Consider the following 19690-nt stretch of genomic DNA (forward strand, 5'->3'; position numbering starts at 1 on the left):
TCCAGTCAAGGGCACACTTCGCCCAGAGGTCACATATTTCAGTATTGTTGTGCTTTTTCACTATTCGCATCTCATAGCCACCCCAGCTCCATTACAGTCTCAACCAGACAACACATGGACCACGCCAAAGAAAGCATCCACAGAAACCCGTGACACAACTTCATCAGCCCATGCAAGAGCCACATCCAGGCAAAAAGCATCCCTCAAACAAGTCTTGAAAAATGGTTGTGGTTTACCCGCTCTTTCATACATGCCTCAATCAACACTTATCCATTCGGCTTCTCTGCTTCTATGTGTGGGCTGAACTTGTCATGCACTCTGCACACTCAAGTACACCAGGAGTACTATCCCAAATGTGTTTCCTGTGGCACTCACAATTATTTAAACTCATAATCTGGTGCCACCATAAAGACAAACGTGGACTCACTCCTCATCAGAAACTGAGGGGAATGTCTTCCGTAGCCTCCACAAATATATCTAAATGACAATGCAAGCGTAGTCCTCATTCTAGCTAATAAACCTCTTGAACCCTTTGGGCAATCTGTTTTCACCATGCTGACTCTTAATCAACCCTTGCAGCACTGTATGCGCGGCCTCAAATATAAAGTGGTGCTGGGAATATTTGTCACCTTTAAGCTAACTCTTTTGATATGTTTACTTTCATTCAGCAGGGCTTAAAATACTAGAGCTTCCAATCTGTTTACCAACACATGATTTACACTCTTCAAAGTGGGACAAACAATAAATAAAGCACACCATTGGCACTGTTTGCCTTTGTAGATACATTGTAATTTGTTCAGCTATGCTTTTTCTTTACCCATTTATGAAGCATGGCTTTTTTCTGTGCTTAAAGGTGGATTTACACATCTGACGAGGATCTCATGATCTAATGATCTGATTGACATTACGTAAGCAAACACAAGTGTGAAGCATTAGATCTTGCATCCTGGAAAAGGACACACATATGGGGGCAGGAGGAATATCCGATGACCCTAGGGAAGATCACACATTATGAAGAAGGGGAGCATTAGCTGGCCACAGAGAAAATGATGTTGGTTCCAAATGGTCATGTATTGCCCCTAAAATTGAAAAATATACAATTTATGTCATGGAATTTGTACATCTACCGTTATGGATTCACAGGTCTAAATCTGTGATTTCGGGCCAAGACCTTCAATTCAAATCAGCATGTTTGAGCCGGCATCATTAAATCTAGCTCCCTATATCCATTCCAGATTACAATACAGATCCTGGAATCAATACCTGGAGTGAATGCAAGTGTTCCGATCCTGGAATCTGGTCCAGGATTTTAAGAATCTTGATAAGAAATTAAAAGCAAATCCACAGTGCATTCACAACCAAAGGCTCAGTGCAGTTAGGAGTGTGGCTCATGGGTTGGGTGCAGGGCACAGCTAGTTTGGGTAGGACCCAAGGTAGGCACAGTGTGACCATACTCCAGACCTTACGCGTAGGCACACTATGCAAGACCGTAGGCCATGCACAACTGGGTTTGGTCAGATGGAGCCTAGGGTATGGCTGCGTTCAGGGTTCACTCTGAAAGCCAAAGGCTGTGATTAGCTGTTTCACTGGGATGTGACCCACAACCCACTGCGAAGAGATAAAGGCCATGCACTGCTGATTTGAGTGGCACAGAAGTTGGTACAGGATTTGTCTGTAGGACACACCGCTCACCCAGGCATCACTATACACTGTCACAAGGCCGCACAGACGTTCTGGTGGTATGGGGCCTGGGCAAAGGGCCAGCCCTTGAACAGCACTTGTGTACTGAGCGTGATGTGCATGGTGAACGTCCAGACTCCACACTCAACCCCAAAGGTCGTACACATGTGTTTTTGGTCAGGTCAGGTTATGCAGAAAGGGACTGCTGCACACAGCTGAAGGTCATACAAGACACAGTAGGATTGTATGGGGTGCAGCATTTATAAATATCACTGTGAAAACATAAGGTTAAATAATAGTTTCAATATATTTAAACGCCAGAAATTCACTTAAATACAGTTATTGTGATGTTAAGGTGACACTGTCATACCTATAAAACACTGAAATTCTCTAGTTATAGTATTTGCATTAACCATATCTCACGTCACCACCTTGTGCTGCTCATGCACTCACATGACATCAGTGATGACAAATGAATTGACAACACTGGTGACATCACTGTTAGGATCTCTCATGGGATCAACACTGATCAAGGATCTGTAGGATTGCACGCTAGGCAAAGAGTGTCTTCCAAAGCCACACCATGTGCCCAGTTCCCACTTCAGACTTCTAAAGAAGAAGCCCATTGGTTCTGTGGACTTGTGATTTTGTAGTTTGAAGATGCAGAATGGGGCAGCTGCACGTGGCCATGCACAGAGGTCTATGTCCACAGGGTGGATGGGCTCAGGACCTAGCCAAAGGCACAGCCATGTCTTCCACCAGAGCTCACTGGGGTACTGCTTCCCATTGCTCGTGTGCAGAGTGAGGGTCACATAAATATTACATAACAACCTCACTGTTGTGTTTATCGTAGCGCGCAGCGCAAGTGCGGAGTGTTTTCAAATATCAACTTGTTTGGGCACGGACCCTGACTATAGATGTTCTAGAGTCTGGGTCCGTGCCGGGGAGAGTTCTTGGAAGACAGTTGCGAACCTGGTGAGAGCTGTTCGCGGACGTGTTTCCATGTGGTGCAGTTTTGTACAATAAATCTACGCGTCAAACCTCTTGGATGCGAGCTTTATTCACAACACTCACAGGCAACTATTTCACTGAAGAAAAAGGTGATCGCAGAAAATGACTGTAGACAAGATCACATGGCTGACAAATCCTCAACAGGCGGTTGAAAAACAAAGGCCGTTTACAAACAAATATAACACCTGTTTTAAAATATGTTATGCATATCCTAGAATGGACATGCAATTTACAGTATGCAAGGATTAACCCAAAAATTGCGATATATTTGGACGATAATTAACCAGGATCGAATATATCCCTTGCAAACCTCATTTGCTAAGGTACAGGGCAACCACTTGGAAGATTAACACAAAAAAAAGGAAATACATTAGACACACACACATCAGAGAAGGGGCTGCAGGGGGACTAACAAAAAGGAATCAATGCACCCTGTAGAAGCTGGCCCATTGATTCCATACGGTCACAAGCAAAAGTACAAAATCCCTACATCATATGAAGGAAGCTCTGAAAAGTTCAATGCAATGCAGCTGCATAACGCACCATGGACCCAACAACACTGCGAGTGGATGAGCAGAGGAGGCATGCAGGACGCCCCATACCTCTAACAGGACTTTTACTGATAATGAGTCCACATAAGCAGATTACTCTGTGATGCAGGAGCAGAATGAGGGCTCCAGGCACCTTTGAAGGCCCCTCCGCAGCCATGTGAACCTGTGAGCATGCTGTCTGTGGCATACCTCGCTGTGAGTTGAACGTCACGGTGTAGTTGTGCCCTTCGCTGTCATCATCCCTCGTGACTTTTACTGTATCGGGTTTTATTGACCACAGGGCATTCAAAGCAGACTGCACTTGAAGACTTGAAGCATCGGCTGACAGGGGAGCTGCAGGGCACAGATGCAACATTAGATGAATTGTAGACAATAATTAATAATCCTACATAACCAAATTGGTCTTCAAATAACACAACTAGAAAAATAACACGATCTGTGCTCTAAGAAGTTTCTTCCTCCACGTGGCAAACATCCCCCGATATTTCCAGCAACTTCTAATCCATACTTCCCTGGTTTTGGATCAATCACATCAAGGCCGTATTTGGCTGCATTTTTACATTTCTACGGTTGTAAACGGAAGGAGTTTGGCAGACTTCGAAAACAATCTGAATCACATATCTCAAGTGCTTTGATATCCCCCTCCCACCGTTCTCTGGACCACTGACATCTGGGAGAACAGCTCTAGCCACCCAGACATCCAAAGGAATGGGCGTTAGCACAGACAGCTTTACAAAACACTTCCGGGCTCATCACACAAGACCAGCGCTTAGAAAGTGTGATCAGCAGATGCAGTCTGCACTGGGCATTGTTGCGTCAACATTATGCACATTTTTAAGGAAATTACACAATAACCTTGTTATTATTATTATTAATTTAGCATCAACGTTGCTAATTGCAAAGATTCGCTTGAAGGACAGACCCGTTTGTTCCATATTGTAGACAAGTGCGAAGGAGAGCGAGGAGCAGGAGCCTCCGCACGCGACTGTGATCGTCTGAACTTCGGCAGTGGTGGTGTTGGATTCCGTCCAGTTCCTCAGGGTGATGACCTAAACCACAAAGATAAACAGAAGTTATCGATAGGTTCTCATCGTCCCACTTTGGTTTATCTCCTTCAGGGTTAAAGAAGATTTATTCTGTTTCCCGTCCCCATTATTTCCCCGCCTTCGCTTCTTCAGGTCTTTTAAATATTTCTCTCTTGTCTCTTTCTCTGCGTTTCTGAAAATGTTCACACTGCATTGGCCGGCTATTGGTTGGCGCTGCACCTGCTACAAACACAGCTCCGTTCACCTCTCTGTGTTTCAGTCCTTATTTTGGAACACGTGTCTCAGCATTTTATGTCCCTGAAGCTTTTCACCATGGCCTTCCCGGCATGCATTTCTTCTGCTGATTTATGGCTACAGTCTCAGCCTCCTGATATTAGCTATGAATATGTAAAATTATTTTGCCCCCCTGGCACATTATCCAGATCTTTAATTTAGTCTATCCCTTCTTTTCAAAACCCCTCTTGCCCACAAAAACACACAAAAAGCAGGGGTTCAACTAGACCGGAACTTCAGGGGGAGCTAAGTCTCCTAGCAAGGGCCGGCTCAAGCACTGGTGGCGGCCGTTACAACAGTCTTTTTCGACGCTTTCCCCCATATCCACCTTCTCAATAAATTCCCTCACTAACACTCTCCAACAATGCACCTCATCTCATTATAGTCTCTCTCTGACGCACATTTCATTTTTTTTATAGTGCTATTCATAGCACATGGTCACTCAGTTTTATTTTATTTATTTATTTAGTGCAATTTTATAAAGTGCGGACATTACCCGAAGGTGTCAGAGCGCTGTACAATAGAGCTAGTTACATTACAAGAGAAAAGTGGTACAAAATAGAACATTACAAAGAAAAACAGAAGACTAAAAATGAAGGGTACATAAACACAAAATCCAACACAGCACGCAGGGGTGATGAATGTACAGGAAAAAATACAAATTTACAATGAAGAGCGAACTTCCAAGAGGGGCCTGAGAATGAAAGTATTAGTTCTGAAAGTGTCTTTGGAAGAGAAGAGATTTGATCACAGTTCTGTGATCCTCAGGGTACACGTTCATTGAAGCAGGGACATTAGCCCTCCGTGCTACTTTACGATGAGCCAAAACTGCAATTAGACAAAATTCTCAACTCTCACTAGTAGGAACACAAATCACCAGAGTTATCTTGATATTTTTATTGCTGCCTGAAAACTACCTGTTGCACAAGGAATTCATGTGCTTTTAAACCAAAAATTATTTTTAAACACAGCGCCCCACACCAGTGTCAATGCCAGGTGCAGATGCACCAGTTGGACCGCGCTAAAGCCAGTCTTGCACCCAGCAAAGGGGCAGGACAAGCATTTCCAGAAATGGGTGAGAGCTAACCTCATGCCCATGATATGCGGAAAAAGATCTATGTAAGTGGCTGGGTGTGATACTGCCCCCAAATTCCATCAAAGCAAAACAAGTTAACAGATTTCTTGTAGATGATTTAAGATAGAATACACGTCTCCCTTGAATTTATTTTGTAACTTTTGGGATCAAATTTGCCAAAACACCGCAGACCCTTATGGGCATTCATGAAATGATCCAGTACTTTCATGGTGCACCAGGGAAGCTTGGCCTTTTCTAGGAGTAGACCTCGTTTTTTTTTCCAAATGTCTTAAGTCAGAAATTGCTTCCACTATACCAAGGTCAGCTTTTTTTATGGGTGTGCCCCTTATGCCAAGGAGTACATTCAATATGGCAGTGCCAGAAATGTACCATGGATGCTTCTGACACAGCCATGAGTACCTCTAAAAATTCCCTCCGGTAAACAAGGGTCAGAATTTTGTTATTGGCACCCCCCTATATCATGAATACAGGAAATCTTATGACAAGAGTTACCTCAAATATCAGTTCAAACATTTTGCTATGGATCCACCCCATCTGCTAAGAATTATATGCATCGTGTCAGGGCCTTCGGCCAGGTCTGGTGACTTGTGGTCTGTGTCCCTGCTACTGGGTATTACTGGGAAAGCAGGTTTCTTATTTAGACAGCTCAAGTCCCCACAGCCAATGATGACCACTCATCAGTTTTGCAAAAGCATTTGCAAATGCACCAGTGGCAGGCACCTTTGTGAAATAGTACTATTTAGGTCTCACCTACATCTGTGTTTTGTAGACCCCATGTTGCCAATTTACATAAATATGCACTTACAGTTCTGAAGAGTATGCTTTTTTGGGAAGCTCAATTCAGCCATTGATTGTTGGAATATTTAAAAGTTTCCATTGTCTGTATGGACTGTCTTGAAAGCTTGGATTTTCATTGAAGGTTACATGGGGCTTTAAATAGACCCAATGTGGTAAACCCTCTATTGCTCTGTAACCCAATTACTGCCTCTAAACATCTTGTAAGAGAACGCCAGAAAACAAGAAACTACATTACATGATGGCAGTTGTGTATTTGCATGCATACATGGTGGCCATCTTGTAATGGAGTTTCAAAAAATGCAAGAACCTATATCACAGACGGCTGTGGTGCATGCGAATACAAACAATGTGCGCCTTCCTACCTGCCTCTTTCCTACTGGAAACCAACCAAAGGGGACATCTCTGAACAGCCCACAAATGTATGAAGGAACTCTGTTTTTGAGGAATAGGTATTTTCCCCATTACGATCTTCATCACCCAAAATGTGAACCCACGATAAGAATTTTATGGCTGGCCCTTACCACTTGCATCCAACATACCTATAATAACCCGTAGTTTGGACCTATCAAGTGTTGCACAACACTCTATATCCAACATTTACACATAACCTTTCCAAATAACATATGGAAACAGAAAAGATGAAATTAATTGCTCCCACTATCATGCATATAACAAGACAACAGATTCATACAGTTGTCGCAGTGCTGGCACGGTCATGCACCACATCAGCACGGTCTGTCTTTGGCCTCTGGTAGCCATCTCTAGCATACAATGCAAAGCTGTTGTTTACTAACTACAGTTAAGAAATGGGTGCAAAAGTAGTTTTCACAGAATTTAACAAATCATGATAAATGCAAATGATTGTCATCAGGGATTTATACTTCATATGCAGCACCAGTAACTTTTATAAGGACATTCATTTACTGCCTTCTAAACAACCAGTCAGTGCTCTTGACTTCAACTTCTTCCCTAAAGCTGGTTGGGACATATGTTATTGTCCACTGACTCCCTTCATGGAAAAAGAAGCCACTAGACTCTGCTCAAAGCTTCTATTGAGCAAAGTGGTTCCTGACCTTCACTTCCCTCCTGTTATTGCAGCTTCAGGTCACGTCAGTGGTAGCCTCTGGGAACTGACTGCTTTGAAGGGAAGGGACCTCACAGACCTAGAAGAGACTTTCTCCTAAAGTGCCTACTAGAGGTGGTACTTCGCTATGATGCTGCAGGGGCCAGCATACAATGTCCACAGGCAGGGGCGTAACACAAGCCCCTAAAATCCTTGCATTAGAGTGGATGAGAGGCACATCCTTCAAGGGCCCCTCATTCAGCATAGTATTTATGGATTTCTGTGAGATAAGGGAATCTCAAGGGCCACTCATCGATTCTCAGGAGACATGCCTTTGTGTTATACCACTAGCATTGGGAGGGGTTGAGAGAGAAAGAGAAAGGAAGGGAGAATCCTTAGCCAAGCTTAGTTCTGTCCTTTGGGAAGCTTGTGAACAAAGCCTTGTGGACTCTCAAGACATACAGCTGCTTAAGAAAGAATACAAGACTAGAAAACTAACTACTGGAAGAATTCTCTCTACCCTGTGAAGGACGGGGGAGTAGAGATTCATTTTCTGCCTTGAATCTCTGGATCTGAAAGGCTTCAATGAGGCCGATCAAGCTGGCCTCTTCTAGACCCTCAAGGAGGAGACGAACCAGGTTAGTCAAGAAGCCTGCTTACTTTAAAGCTTTTTTCTATAACAAGGAACATGTGGACGATTTAGAAGAAAAGGGAAGCTGTATCCATCTGGTAGACAATCAGCTGGCCATTAGAATACAATATTTTCTTCACCCTACCCATGTGAAACCTACTCCTACCAAAGGAATGGAAAAAGATTGCTGAGACAGAGGAAATTCAGGGACCAATTGAAGCTGGGTAGTCTGTTGTGCACCTGCAGAGAAGACAGCCCCTTAAACGTGATACCTCTATTGCTGTCTGAAGTACCAGACTGTGCATTCAGACATTTATCTATCAGCTACGTTTTAAGCAAAGTCCTATGATGCAAGTTAGTGAATCTGTCTTTATAGGACAGCTTTTTACCAAAAACTGTTCTCTTTTAAAACCAATGCCTACAGCTGTGCCTTTGTTCCAGTATCCAAATTGAGTGCACTGGTGCCCTCTAGTGGCTATTTTTGAGAATTCGAGTGAGTTAATTACTCTTGTGAGTAATTTCTTAAATCCAATACTAAGGGTTGAGCCTGCCGGAGAATTTGCTAAAGCCCTTGTTCATAAGAAGAGCTTGGAGCCCACCCATTGCTTGCCATTTGTTGGCTCCAGTGCCACTCTTCTTTGCAGCCTCTTTAATTGGCCAGTGCTGGCAAAACATCAATTCAAATCATTTCTGTGGTGCATGGACCAAGCACAGATTGGTTTACGTGAAGTAGTGCCCGTCCACTGCTTCCGACGAGATTGAGGTACTATTTCTTGCCCCTCCTACTCACTGCCTACTGCCCCCTCCATAGCACTTATTTTATTCTTTTTTTCCCGGTAGGTATTTTGTTTTTATTACACCAGAGTAATGGCAGGCCAGAAGAGTTCCTTGGTCAGATCATTTTATATTACCCTTTTCCTGGCCTTGGTCCCCTCTGAAAAGTCAAAGGAGAACGGGCCTCTCTCCAAGAGTTGTGCCTGGTATAAAGTGGATGTATCACTATTTAGGGATACTCTAGTTGCCACCAAACTTACACTAACTGGCGACAGTGTTAGACGAGGTCAGAATAAATAACTGGCTTGCGGAGGACGCTTCTATGGCTGCCCCTGAAGTCAGTGATAGGACCCTTTGACACAAACTATGCGCGCCCTGGTTTACGAGTGAACTAGCAGAAGAAAGTAAGCATTGTAAAAAGTTGGAATGCGTATGAAGAAAACCACATAATGAAACCAACAAAAGCCGGAGCAAAGCATCTCTGAGCACCCATCACACTAACCTGAAACTTGTACATCTCACTTTTTACTCTAACATAGCTGGGAAAGCAAACAATAACGCAAAATACATTTCTGAAATTGTGTCTGATATTACAAACCCTAAAGGTGCACCCCGTTGAAGCAAGCACCTCCCTATGTACCCAACTGAACAAATTCTTTGAAGATAAAATTTAAAAACAGGACAACCTTGCAAAAATACAAGATAATGAGCCCTTGAGTGATGCAAGTCATTTAATGGCCACAACTCAGGATAAAGTGTTGCAGTTTATCCCTCCCATGGCCACCAAAAGTGAACCTGGCTTCCCTCGGATCCTTTCCCCTCCTACGTTATGAGTCTTATAGGGAACAGCCTATGCCCTTTCTACCAGGATCTCTTTACTACCTCCCTGTATTCCAGGATAGTACCCTCTTCTTGGAAAGGGCAAAAGTTATTCCCCTATTAAAAAAAAATCTAATGAAGACCCTAAACATTTTCACATTTTAGACCCATCTCTTTGCTCCCCGGGGTCTCCAAGATTATTGAAAAAGTTGTTAATATCCAGTTAACATTATTCTTTGAAATCTTCAAACTCTTCCATCCATCACACTCAGGCTTTAGGACTCTTCACAGCATGGAGACAGCACTCATGGAAATTGCAGACTTCATCAAATTCACGCTGGGAGCTTTACGGCACCCTACCCCAACTCAAGTGGCAAGGAACCTAGGGGTTCTTGTTGACACAGTTATCCCTTGAACCCCAGATTTCAGCAGTGGTTAAAACCGCATGTTGGATACTAAGGATGCTAAGGTAATTCCTCAAATTCCTGCCATAGGAAGCCCAGAAAACAGTGGTACAGACACTGATCCTATCTAGACTGGACTATGTCAACATTTTGTACCTAGGAGTCCCAGAATATCTTATCCAGAGGCCGCAAAAGGTGCAAAACATGGCAGCCCGCCTCCTGTTTAATCTTCTCAAACACTCCACAATCTCCCTCTATGGCAACCAGTTGCACTGGCTCCCAGTGAAGAAAAGGGTCATTTTTAAAGGCTTGTCGGTGGCTCATTCAGCTTTCTACAAGACGGGTCCCAAATACCTACATGACAAGATGACCCTATACCGCCCCAAAACATCCTTGCGCTCACAGACGGCCCCACTGCTGACCATCCCATTCACCAAACAAAAGTAGCGGGGCAGTTCTGTCTGTTCGGTTCTGGCAGCTAAACATTGGAATCAGCTCCCCATTCCCCTCAAATGTATTTCGGATAAAAAGTTGTTCTGCAAACAATTGAAAACTCATCTGTTAAAGGGACAAGGTGGTTATGATCCTCCTAATGGCTACTTACCTCTGCACTGGGACACTCTCACAGCAGCCGAGCACTCTACAAATCTATGATCCAAGCCCCAAAGAAAAGAGAAAGACTTAAAAGGCAGAAGCACACTGCATTGGTCTGAGTTTGCTTGCTTCACTTGTGCAGGGCAATTCAGTGTGTCACGAGGCACCCTCTCACTTTGAAAGTTCACCTGCGGCCACTGCCAAAGAATCTGTCACATTTGGGGACAGTCTTCACGCTGCAGGGATGCTTTGAAGTGGTTTTACCCAAAGCTCAGCGGTTCTTACATGGTTCCATGAAAGCCCCCCGTATTGTTTCCAAGTTGGCAATGCTTAGTGTGAACAGTGAAAGCGCCTCACAGTATCATGATATTTATAGTAGAAAACTGTTCGAGCTTGGGACCTCCACTCTTGCTTTGCTCATTTAGTGTATCTCACAAATGTTGCAGGACCACGAAGTTGATGAAGAATATGATATTTTGCACCCTTTGAAGAGGAACCCTACGTGGAATCGGATTGGATTCTAATTTGCACTTATACTGCTAGTTAAACATTGCTTAAAACGCAGCTGGCGCCGAAAGAACAAACCTGTTTTTCCGGTTTTGTAGCAGAAGTGGAATCAAGGACTTGTGCTTCGTTCACAGCATCCATAGTTTGACTTTCAGTGTAAGAAGCCCTCTCGCTGTATACTGCTACATTAACAAATGCATCATTGGAGAGCTGCTGAAGATACATCTCCATATAGTACCTGAAAAACAGAGTGCAGGCAATTACACTTTCACAGTTTTAAAACAGCATTCCAACTTGAAGTGCTTGCTTGAGTCATGTTCAAGGACAAAGTGTAAAAATGAGGGGGGCATTTGGAATGTACCCATAGTAACGTCTGTTAATTCATGTGTTGGAGGAAGAGTAAAGAATTGTAGAAAGCTGTGGCCCGCAAGCCAGAATCTATGTGTGGTAATAGCACATTATTGGAAAAAAATATCTGTAAATATCTTCATGGCTATAAGAAATTGGGTTATTAGTCGTGCAAGTAATAGGGCCACATTTGTCTCATTATTCCGAACTAAGGACCCACTGTACTCATCAGATGAGCGAACAGAGCAATCTAAGGCCTACTCAAGAAGGTAGTGCGGGCTTGTAATCTCCATCCTCTGCCACACAGTAGCAAAACTCAAAAATTAAAGTCGTCCAATCAGTACCGTTTCTTTCAAAATGGAAAAGTACATTTATTACACCCACACTACTAAATACTACACATTAATTTACAAATATTTACAACAGGTAGATTAAAATAAATTTGGTGACCTCTTACACCACCTTTGACCCCTAGTGGATCACGGCCCCCACAATCACAATACACCGCCCGTATACCAGATGCAACATTACAAAAATAGTGGGTGTTGTTTTATATGAGGTAGTCCTACTGGACTAGCTTTGCCACAGGGTCAGCACAGATACAATGCATGCCTTTCGTATTGTGAAGGGGTCTCCCTATTAGAATATAAGGCAGGTCTATTGGCTTTGTCAAGGGGTCATCCCCCTATATGAGACAATAACCCCATGCTAGGATTTACCAGCCGCGGTCCATGCAGGTAACATCGGTGGGGTAAGGCGGATTTCGAGGGACGATGCAGAGAGAAAATTAAATAAATAATTAATTTTCCTTCAGCATCGTCTCTCGAAATTCCCCCTTATCCAGTCGCACCACCCCACCACTGTTACCTGCACAGACCGCGGCTGCATTAAACCCAATGGCATTCATTATTAATAAAAAAACACAGCAAAGGTCAGCAACAATCATTGTGAATAAAATATTTTGAATAAAGCATCGTAAATCAAAATCCCATGTGCCCAAGTATTTCTTATACCACTTCAGACCACATAAAATGCAGCCATATTAACAACCACTAGTTGTCCTTGCACTTTTGAGCTGAAGTGCAAAAGCTCCAACTCGTGAGTATTTTGAATAATGATGGAAACTTCTCCTAGGTCATTGGAGGACCAAAAGGCCTGCAATCTGATTCTGATCTGAGCCACAAACATATGGCACTTCAGAATGACTCATACGATGTACATGTATGTTATTAAGATGCATATACAAACTTGGTATGCATGTTTCACTCCATTTTGACACATTGTTGGACTGTGCAGGCCTAAGTGGAGTGAAACTGCACTTTAAGGCAGATTTTACCTTATGTGAATTAAAATGAAAGGAAAATGTATAAAGTGTGACAATCATCCGGGGGTATCTGGGTGCTAGGCGGACAATAAAGCTAAGAGGATGTGGAAAAAGACAGTTATTTGCAGAAGAGCCACGTTTTTAGATGATTCCAAAAGCCCAACAGAGTTGTCTTAATTTTAAGTTCTGTTGAAAGAGAGTTCCACAGCCTAGATGTGCAAACGATGAAGCCTCTCCCACCCCAATTGGCTTTTTTAAATCGGGTCATTATAAGATTCCCGCATGTGGATGAGCGTAGAGGCCAAGAAGGAATGTAGTGCTGAAAACGCTTAATCAAATAGTCTGGGCCGACAGCTTGTTGAGCTCTGAAGGCAATACAAAGTGCCTTAAATTGGATACGTTTATCAATAGGGAGCCAGTGTATTTGAATCAGTGCTTGGGAACCTGATTTATGTTTTGGAATGCCCAGTAGTAGCCGTGCCGCGGCATTCTTTAGTGTTTGTATCGTTTGAAGAAAACACTTTCGGATATTGATGAAAACAGCATTTCCATAGTCTACTTTGGAGGAGATAAGAGTTGTGACTACCCTCTTCTGTAGACTTACTGGGATATAAGGCAATACTTTCCTTAGAATTTTCAGGATGAAAAAGCACGAGGAAGTGATATGATTTATCTGTCCTTCGAAGGTTAAGTTAGTATCAATAATTATCCCACGTTTTTTTGCTTTGTCACTGGGAATAGGCAGAATCCCTAGTTCCTGGGCCACCAGTTGTTGGACCAGAAAGATGGATTGTTGCTAAATAGCATAACCTCAGTCTTTGAGGAGTTCAGTTTCAGACAATTGCTGCTCATCCACTTTCTGATGTGGAGCATGCAATCGTGAAACTGAGCTGCCGTGTCCCCAGGAATGTCAGTGATAGATACAACACTGTGTATCATCTGCATAAGAGACTAGGGAGAAGCCAAATGACCTGATAAGGTCTGCAAGTGGGGTCACATAAAGGTTGAACAAAGTGGGGCTCAGAGATGAGCCCTCGGGGACCCCACATGGCAATGAAAAGGATGGTGAGGTAAAATCATCAAGAGAGACCATCTGGATACGGTCTTCCAAAAAAGAAGAGATGAATTTAAGGGCGTTACCTTTGATCCCTGTTGTTTCAAGGCAGTCAATTAGGAGAGCATGGTTGCCCATATCAAATGTGTGCAGCACAATGACACTACAGATTTTCCAGTAAACTCGAATGATCTATCTATGAATGCCCACTAATATTATAAAGCCTGTGCCAGGCTTCCTATGCACAATTACCAAGCTGAGCACGATGGAAGTCTCACACATGCACTCTGCATGCTTGCACACATGCGTGTGCACATATTCATGTACAACCAGCCCTAGCACTAGCAGCACTGCAGCAGATTTATCTCAAAAGGCGGTGGTAAATATGCTCATTCCAGTTACCATGAAATTACCACCTGTGAGACTCAGTTAGGAAGACTCACCCACCGTAAAGTTCCAAAAAACAGGTGATCAATAGAAAAAACATCTGGATGGACTAAAATGGATTGAGCCCATGTTGCTGTAATGGTCCTGTGTAATAAATATAAGATAAGCAGAGTGAAGGGATTAGACTGTAAAAAATGTACAGCTAGGACTTGTTCTGAAAATAACACACCATCTACAAAGCAGACATAAAATGTAATGGAAAATGAATTGTAAATTGTAAATATCTCACTTTTCAATACATCACATTTATTATTGCTACCTGGAAAATGTGTCTATTAGCATGAGCAGGACATGGTCAGTGCAAACTTAATTTATTTTTTTATTAGTTATGCTTCCGTAATGGTGATGAAAAAGACACAACAAGCATTTGATAAATGTGCCATTTTACATGGTTGGTCAGATTTACTAAGAATTCACGCAACACAGAGCAGCAAGGCAAATTACTGAACTGTGTTGTGTGAAAGGGAGACATCAGAAATGCGCCATAATTACACAAATGTGGCTCATTTCTGCTGCCTCCCTGAGCTTGTGCACTGTGTGCTGCCTAGTGCCAACACAAGCACCCTTGCACCATGGTGAAATGGTTCCTGCTTTCCAGGTAGGATCGTTTTTGTGCCGGAAGGGACACATACAGCATACATTCAACTAGTGAAAATCAAACATATTCAGTCAGTCAGTCAAAACCTGAAAAATATACAATTGAAGAACTGAAAATACTGTTGAAATGTAAGGAAAGGGGATAGGAATCAGAAATCTTCAGTAATGCACAATCATTGGATAGACACTTATTGCTGAACAAGAAAAAACAAATGAAAAGTGAATGAACAGTATTTAGAGGTAAATATTCAATGTAAAACTATTCTATTAAAATAATTTAAAGAACACACTGCAGACTAAAAGGTCTGGATCCAGGATTACATCAACTATATGTTACAAGAGGTGTACAAAGACCACCAGTGGATACAACTAAACTAAAAAGAACTCCTCCTTTCTAGGATGTATATACTACAATAATGTCATAAAAGGATCACAACTGTTAATCCCCAGAACAGGTCAAAATATTCCATTCAAATGTTATGTCACATGTACACTAATTTCTGTGCATCATTAAATGCCATTGCAGCTAACTGTATATTAGCAAGACTGAAAGAAAACATAAAACTTAGAATCTTTGAGTAAATGTCCAACATATGAACATTTGATGAAAAGACTTCAGTCATGAATCAAGTCTATGGATTCATACATTTAGGGCCTGATTTAGATTTTGGTGGACGGGTTACTCCATCACAATGGTGATGGATCTCCCATGTGCTGAAATGTAAATCCTGTATGATATTATGGGATTCATATTTCAGCATGTGATGGAATAACCGGCCCATTGAAATTGAAATCAGACCATTAGTGAGCTAGATTTCTTTCCATTCGATTAAAGTTTTGGAAAAAAGAGTTCACTTCAACAGCATTACTGAGAAGACGATTGGACAGATTTCACCAACAGGTTTGTGGATTCCTTAGTTTCTCATTAAAGAACTGAAAGAAGTGAGGTAGCAATTCATTGAGACTTTTGAGAAAGTAAGTTCAGGGTACACATCATTTGACTTCATTGCAACTTCTGGAAACTGATCGAACACTTTGAGGCAGCTTTGGTAGGGATACAGATCACTTTCTATTGGGCTATAACAACGGTTACAACGCGGGTGTTACCAAGCAGGCAGGTAACAACGCGGTCATTACAACGACCGCGTTGTTACCACGCGTGGCTTTACATCGCAAGTGGTTTCTACGACTTGTGCTAGGTGGCGTTCAACACCAGGGAATGTGTTGGATTTTAAATCCAACACATTCCCTGCTGTTGCACTAACTGGAGAAGGAATAGTAATTTATACTTTTCCTAAGTCTAGCATGCCATCTAGACCAAGTCATAGAAACGACATGCGATGTAAAGCCATGCGTGGTAATAACACGGTCGTTGTAACGACCATGTTGTTACCTACCGCGTGGTAACACCACGCATTGTAATGTGACATATTCTGCTGATAATGCTGCTAATGCTGCTGAAAAAACAATATGATGACTAACTGAGAAAAGATTAGATTATGTTGTCTATTGTAAATATTGTTTATATGTATAAGCTTTAAAACTCTGAATGCCGTCTCAAATTTTGTTTCAGAAATGTTTTATTGATTGTAATTACGATTGACCTAATCTTCTACAGAAGAAGGGGTTCATCACTCTAAAATGCACTAAGAATGTTTATGTGGTTGCATGAAAAATAGATGCTATTAATTTAAAACTAGCTTCCATGAAGAAGATCAGTTTTTGATACACTAGTAACAGTTAAACATTCAAACGGATATCTATACCATCCCTTTTGCATCAGTTGAGAAAAAGAATTGCTGTCAGAACTTTTAATGCAATAAAGTGCTACTGCTGAAGCATTTGGCCACCATGCAGCTTTGCTCACAATGCAGGACGCCATTTTGAAAACGTAGTTAGACATAAATTGTAATTAAAGTGCTATAGATAGATATATGACCCGTTGAGATATACACATGACGCCCTTTAGAGAATGGGCTAATACAAATATTAACTGAGCAGTTTGCCAGTTATTATTAAAAAGGTTTCAATGTCTGAGGCATTATTGCTCATTTACGTACTTTACAATCCTGAAAGAACTGTGAAAGTTTTGTAACTGACAATTAAATTTGGGGAACAACCATTACAACGCAACTTTTACTACGCACTGCCATTACAACGAAACTGTTACAACGCAAATGCTGTGACAACGCATGCCATTACAACGCAAGTCTTTACATCGACTTGCACTAGATGGCGTGCTAACATTAAAAATAGTGTAGTTTACTATCCAAACACCTTCCCTACTGCAACGTGGACTGGAGTTAGAATAGTAAATTACCCTTTTTTAATGTTAGCACGCCATCTACTGCAAGTCGATGTAAAGACTTGCGTTGTAAAGACTTGCGTTGTCACAGCATTTGCGTTGTAAAAAATTCGTTGTAACAGCATGCGTTGTAAAAGCATGCGTTGTAACATCATACATCCATTAAATTTGCATTAGAATGAACTGTGAAAGTTTTGCACTGCAACAATTTGCACAGGATGCACTTTCCTATATATGTTGTGAGAGCGTAGAAGATCAGGGTTGCCATAATATGCACATGGCCCTCTTAACACAAAATATAATTACTGAGGTCCCAGAAAAGAAGGTTATATTTGAGTTATGTTACCAGCCAAGCTTAGAATACCAATTTTGCAGCAGTAACATGCTCTCATTTATACATTATATGATGTAGGCTGAAGACATAAGATGAATGCAATTTTGGAAGAAAAAGAAACTGTGACCTCTGGCAAGAATATTGCAAGGTTGTAATAATGATTTGTGTAATATACTAGATTTGAAAATTAATGCAATTTGCGCAGCATTGTAAGAGTGAAAATTAATATTTGGACTGCACAAGGTAACTGGATAAGAGCATTATGAGCGTTCATGCAAAATGTAGTCCCGCAGATGAATGTAATATGTACTTTATGAGTTACTACATAAACTGTAGAAAGGAAATTAATTAGTACATTACAAATGGCTTATGCAAAATGTAATCAGAAAAAGATAGAAGTGGTATTGAAATTTGTTTAGAAGAAATCCCCAATGCAGTTTATTTCATTACACACTGTTCACATGAATGTTTGTTGGTTAGCTGGGGGAGGGGACATTTCTCCCTTTAAAAACACTCTATAAACTTAAGGACTCTATCGCCAGTTGAAGGCTCCGGCCGAAAAGGGTCACCACTTGTTTTATTTGCCACTATGGAAGTTAAAAATATAAAAATGAAATACATTTGGACTGAAATACTGGTACCAGTAGTGTTTCTCATTCTTCGTACCACATCAAGATGGGAATGAAAAGAAATGACGCAGAAACATTGTTAGAAATTAATAAATAAATCAATAAATATATATATATAATTATTTTCTAACAACGTCTCCTACCATGTTGTTTCTTTTCATTCCTATCACAATATATATATGTTTACTGAAAAACCCAAAGGTTACAGAGGCGTTCTAGTTAGAGTCAGATTTAACTCATACAAAACCAGAGAAATTCCACAGTTATACTTAGCTGAGCTAACTATAACTTGCACATCTGCAGTGCACTGCTTATGACCGGACATATTACATCACTCATGACATGGTTAGTGAAATCACTGATGACATCACTGATGACATCTCAAATGACATCACTGATGCCCTCATTCAGTGGGTGTAAGTGGTTCTAGGCATCTGGATGTGTCCTAGTCACTGACAATAAAGGTCAGTGAGTAGCAGTGTGAGTAAGTGTATTGCTAAGTTAATGACTGTCTTGGAGAGTGTTTGGAGTAGTGAGTGGGCGTGTTAGTGACTGCCTGGATGAGTGAGTGGGTGTGTTAGTAGTGGTAGGGGTTTGTGAATGGGTGTGTAAGTGAGTATATGGGTGATTGAACAGGTGTGTGAGTGATTGTATAGTTCTGGGAGTGAGTGTGTAAGTGGTTGTTTATGTGAGTGTGTGACAGGGTGTTTCACAGATAGTTTGAGGGGGTCAGTGGGTACGTAAGTACTTGTCCGTATGATGTCATCAGTAATGTCATTTGAGATGTCATCTGTGATGTCATCAATGATGCCACTGACCACATCTTGAGTGATGTAATACGTTAGGTCATAAGCAGTGCATTATGGGGGAGCAAGTCCCTGTAACCTTTATTTTTTTCAGTGAATTTGTAAGGTTTTTTCAAATATATTTCCTATTTATATCGTCCTTGTAACCTTTGTTTATTTTCAATGAATTTCTATGTTTTGATAACGCAGCAGGGACTTGCAGCCAACCCCAGCATACACCTAACCCCATGCCATGCACAGCCTGTGGCCAGGTGCTGCCGCCAGCCCCACCACAGGCATCCAACTCCAACCACACACAGCCTTCAGCCTTGGGCAGCTGCGTTCGGCTGCAGCCAGGCCCTGTGGTCAACCCCCTGAATGATGTCCGAGAGGGTCTTTGAGTGGATGTGTCATCTGACTGGGTCTGTGAGTGTGTGCGTTAGTGTTTGAACGGGTCTGTAACTACATGCATAAGTCTCTGTGAGTGCCTGCATTTATCTGGTAGTGGTGTGTTAATGCCTGTGTGGGCCTCTGAGTGGGTGAGTGAGTGCTTGCGTATTCTGTGAGTGGGTGTGTGAGAGGTGCTATGAATTTTGGGCAAATGGGTGAGGGGGGTCGCA

At 41.9% G+C, this 19690-nt stretch overlaps 1 protein-coding gene across 1 annotated transcript in view; it reads right to left on the reverse strand.

The window, feature by feature from the left end:
• The window catches only part of LOC146830893 (fibrocystin-L-like), a 533569-nt gene that overhangs the window by 436806 nt on the left and 77073 nt on the right, over positions 1 to 19690 (reverse strand). Inside the window, exons 16-18 of the mRNA XM_085603812.1 lie at positions 11326 to 11485; positions 4165 to 4291; positions 3432 to 3575 (exon numbers count right to left, since the gene is read on the reverse strand). Of these exons, the coding sequence (XP_085459938.1) occupies positions 3432 to 3575; positions 4165 to 4291; positions 11326 to 11485 (431 nt within the window). The remainder of the gene's footprint in view (positions 1 to 3431; positions 3576 to 4164; positions 4292 to 11325; positions 11486 to 19690) is intronic.

The sequence above is a fragment of the Triturus cristatus genome, chromosome 5_1 (genome assembly GCF_964204655.1).
Source record: "Triturus cristatus chromosome 5_1, aTriCri1.1, whole genome shotgun sequence".
In the NCBI taxonomy this organism is placed as follows: Eukaryota; Metazoa; Chordata; class Amphibia; order Caudata; family Salamandridae; genus Triturus; species Triturus cristatus.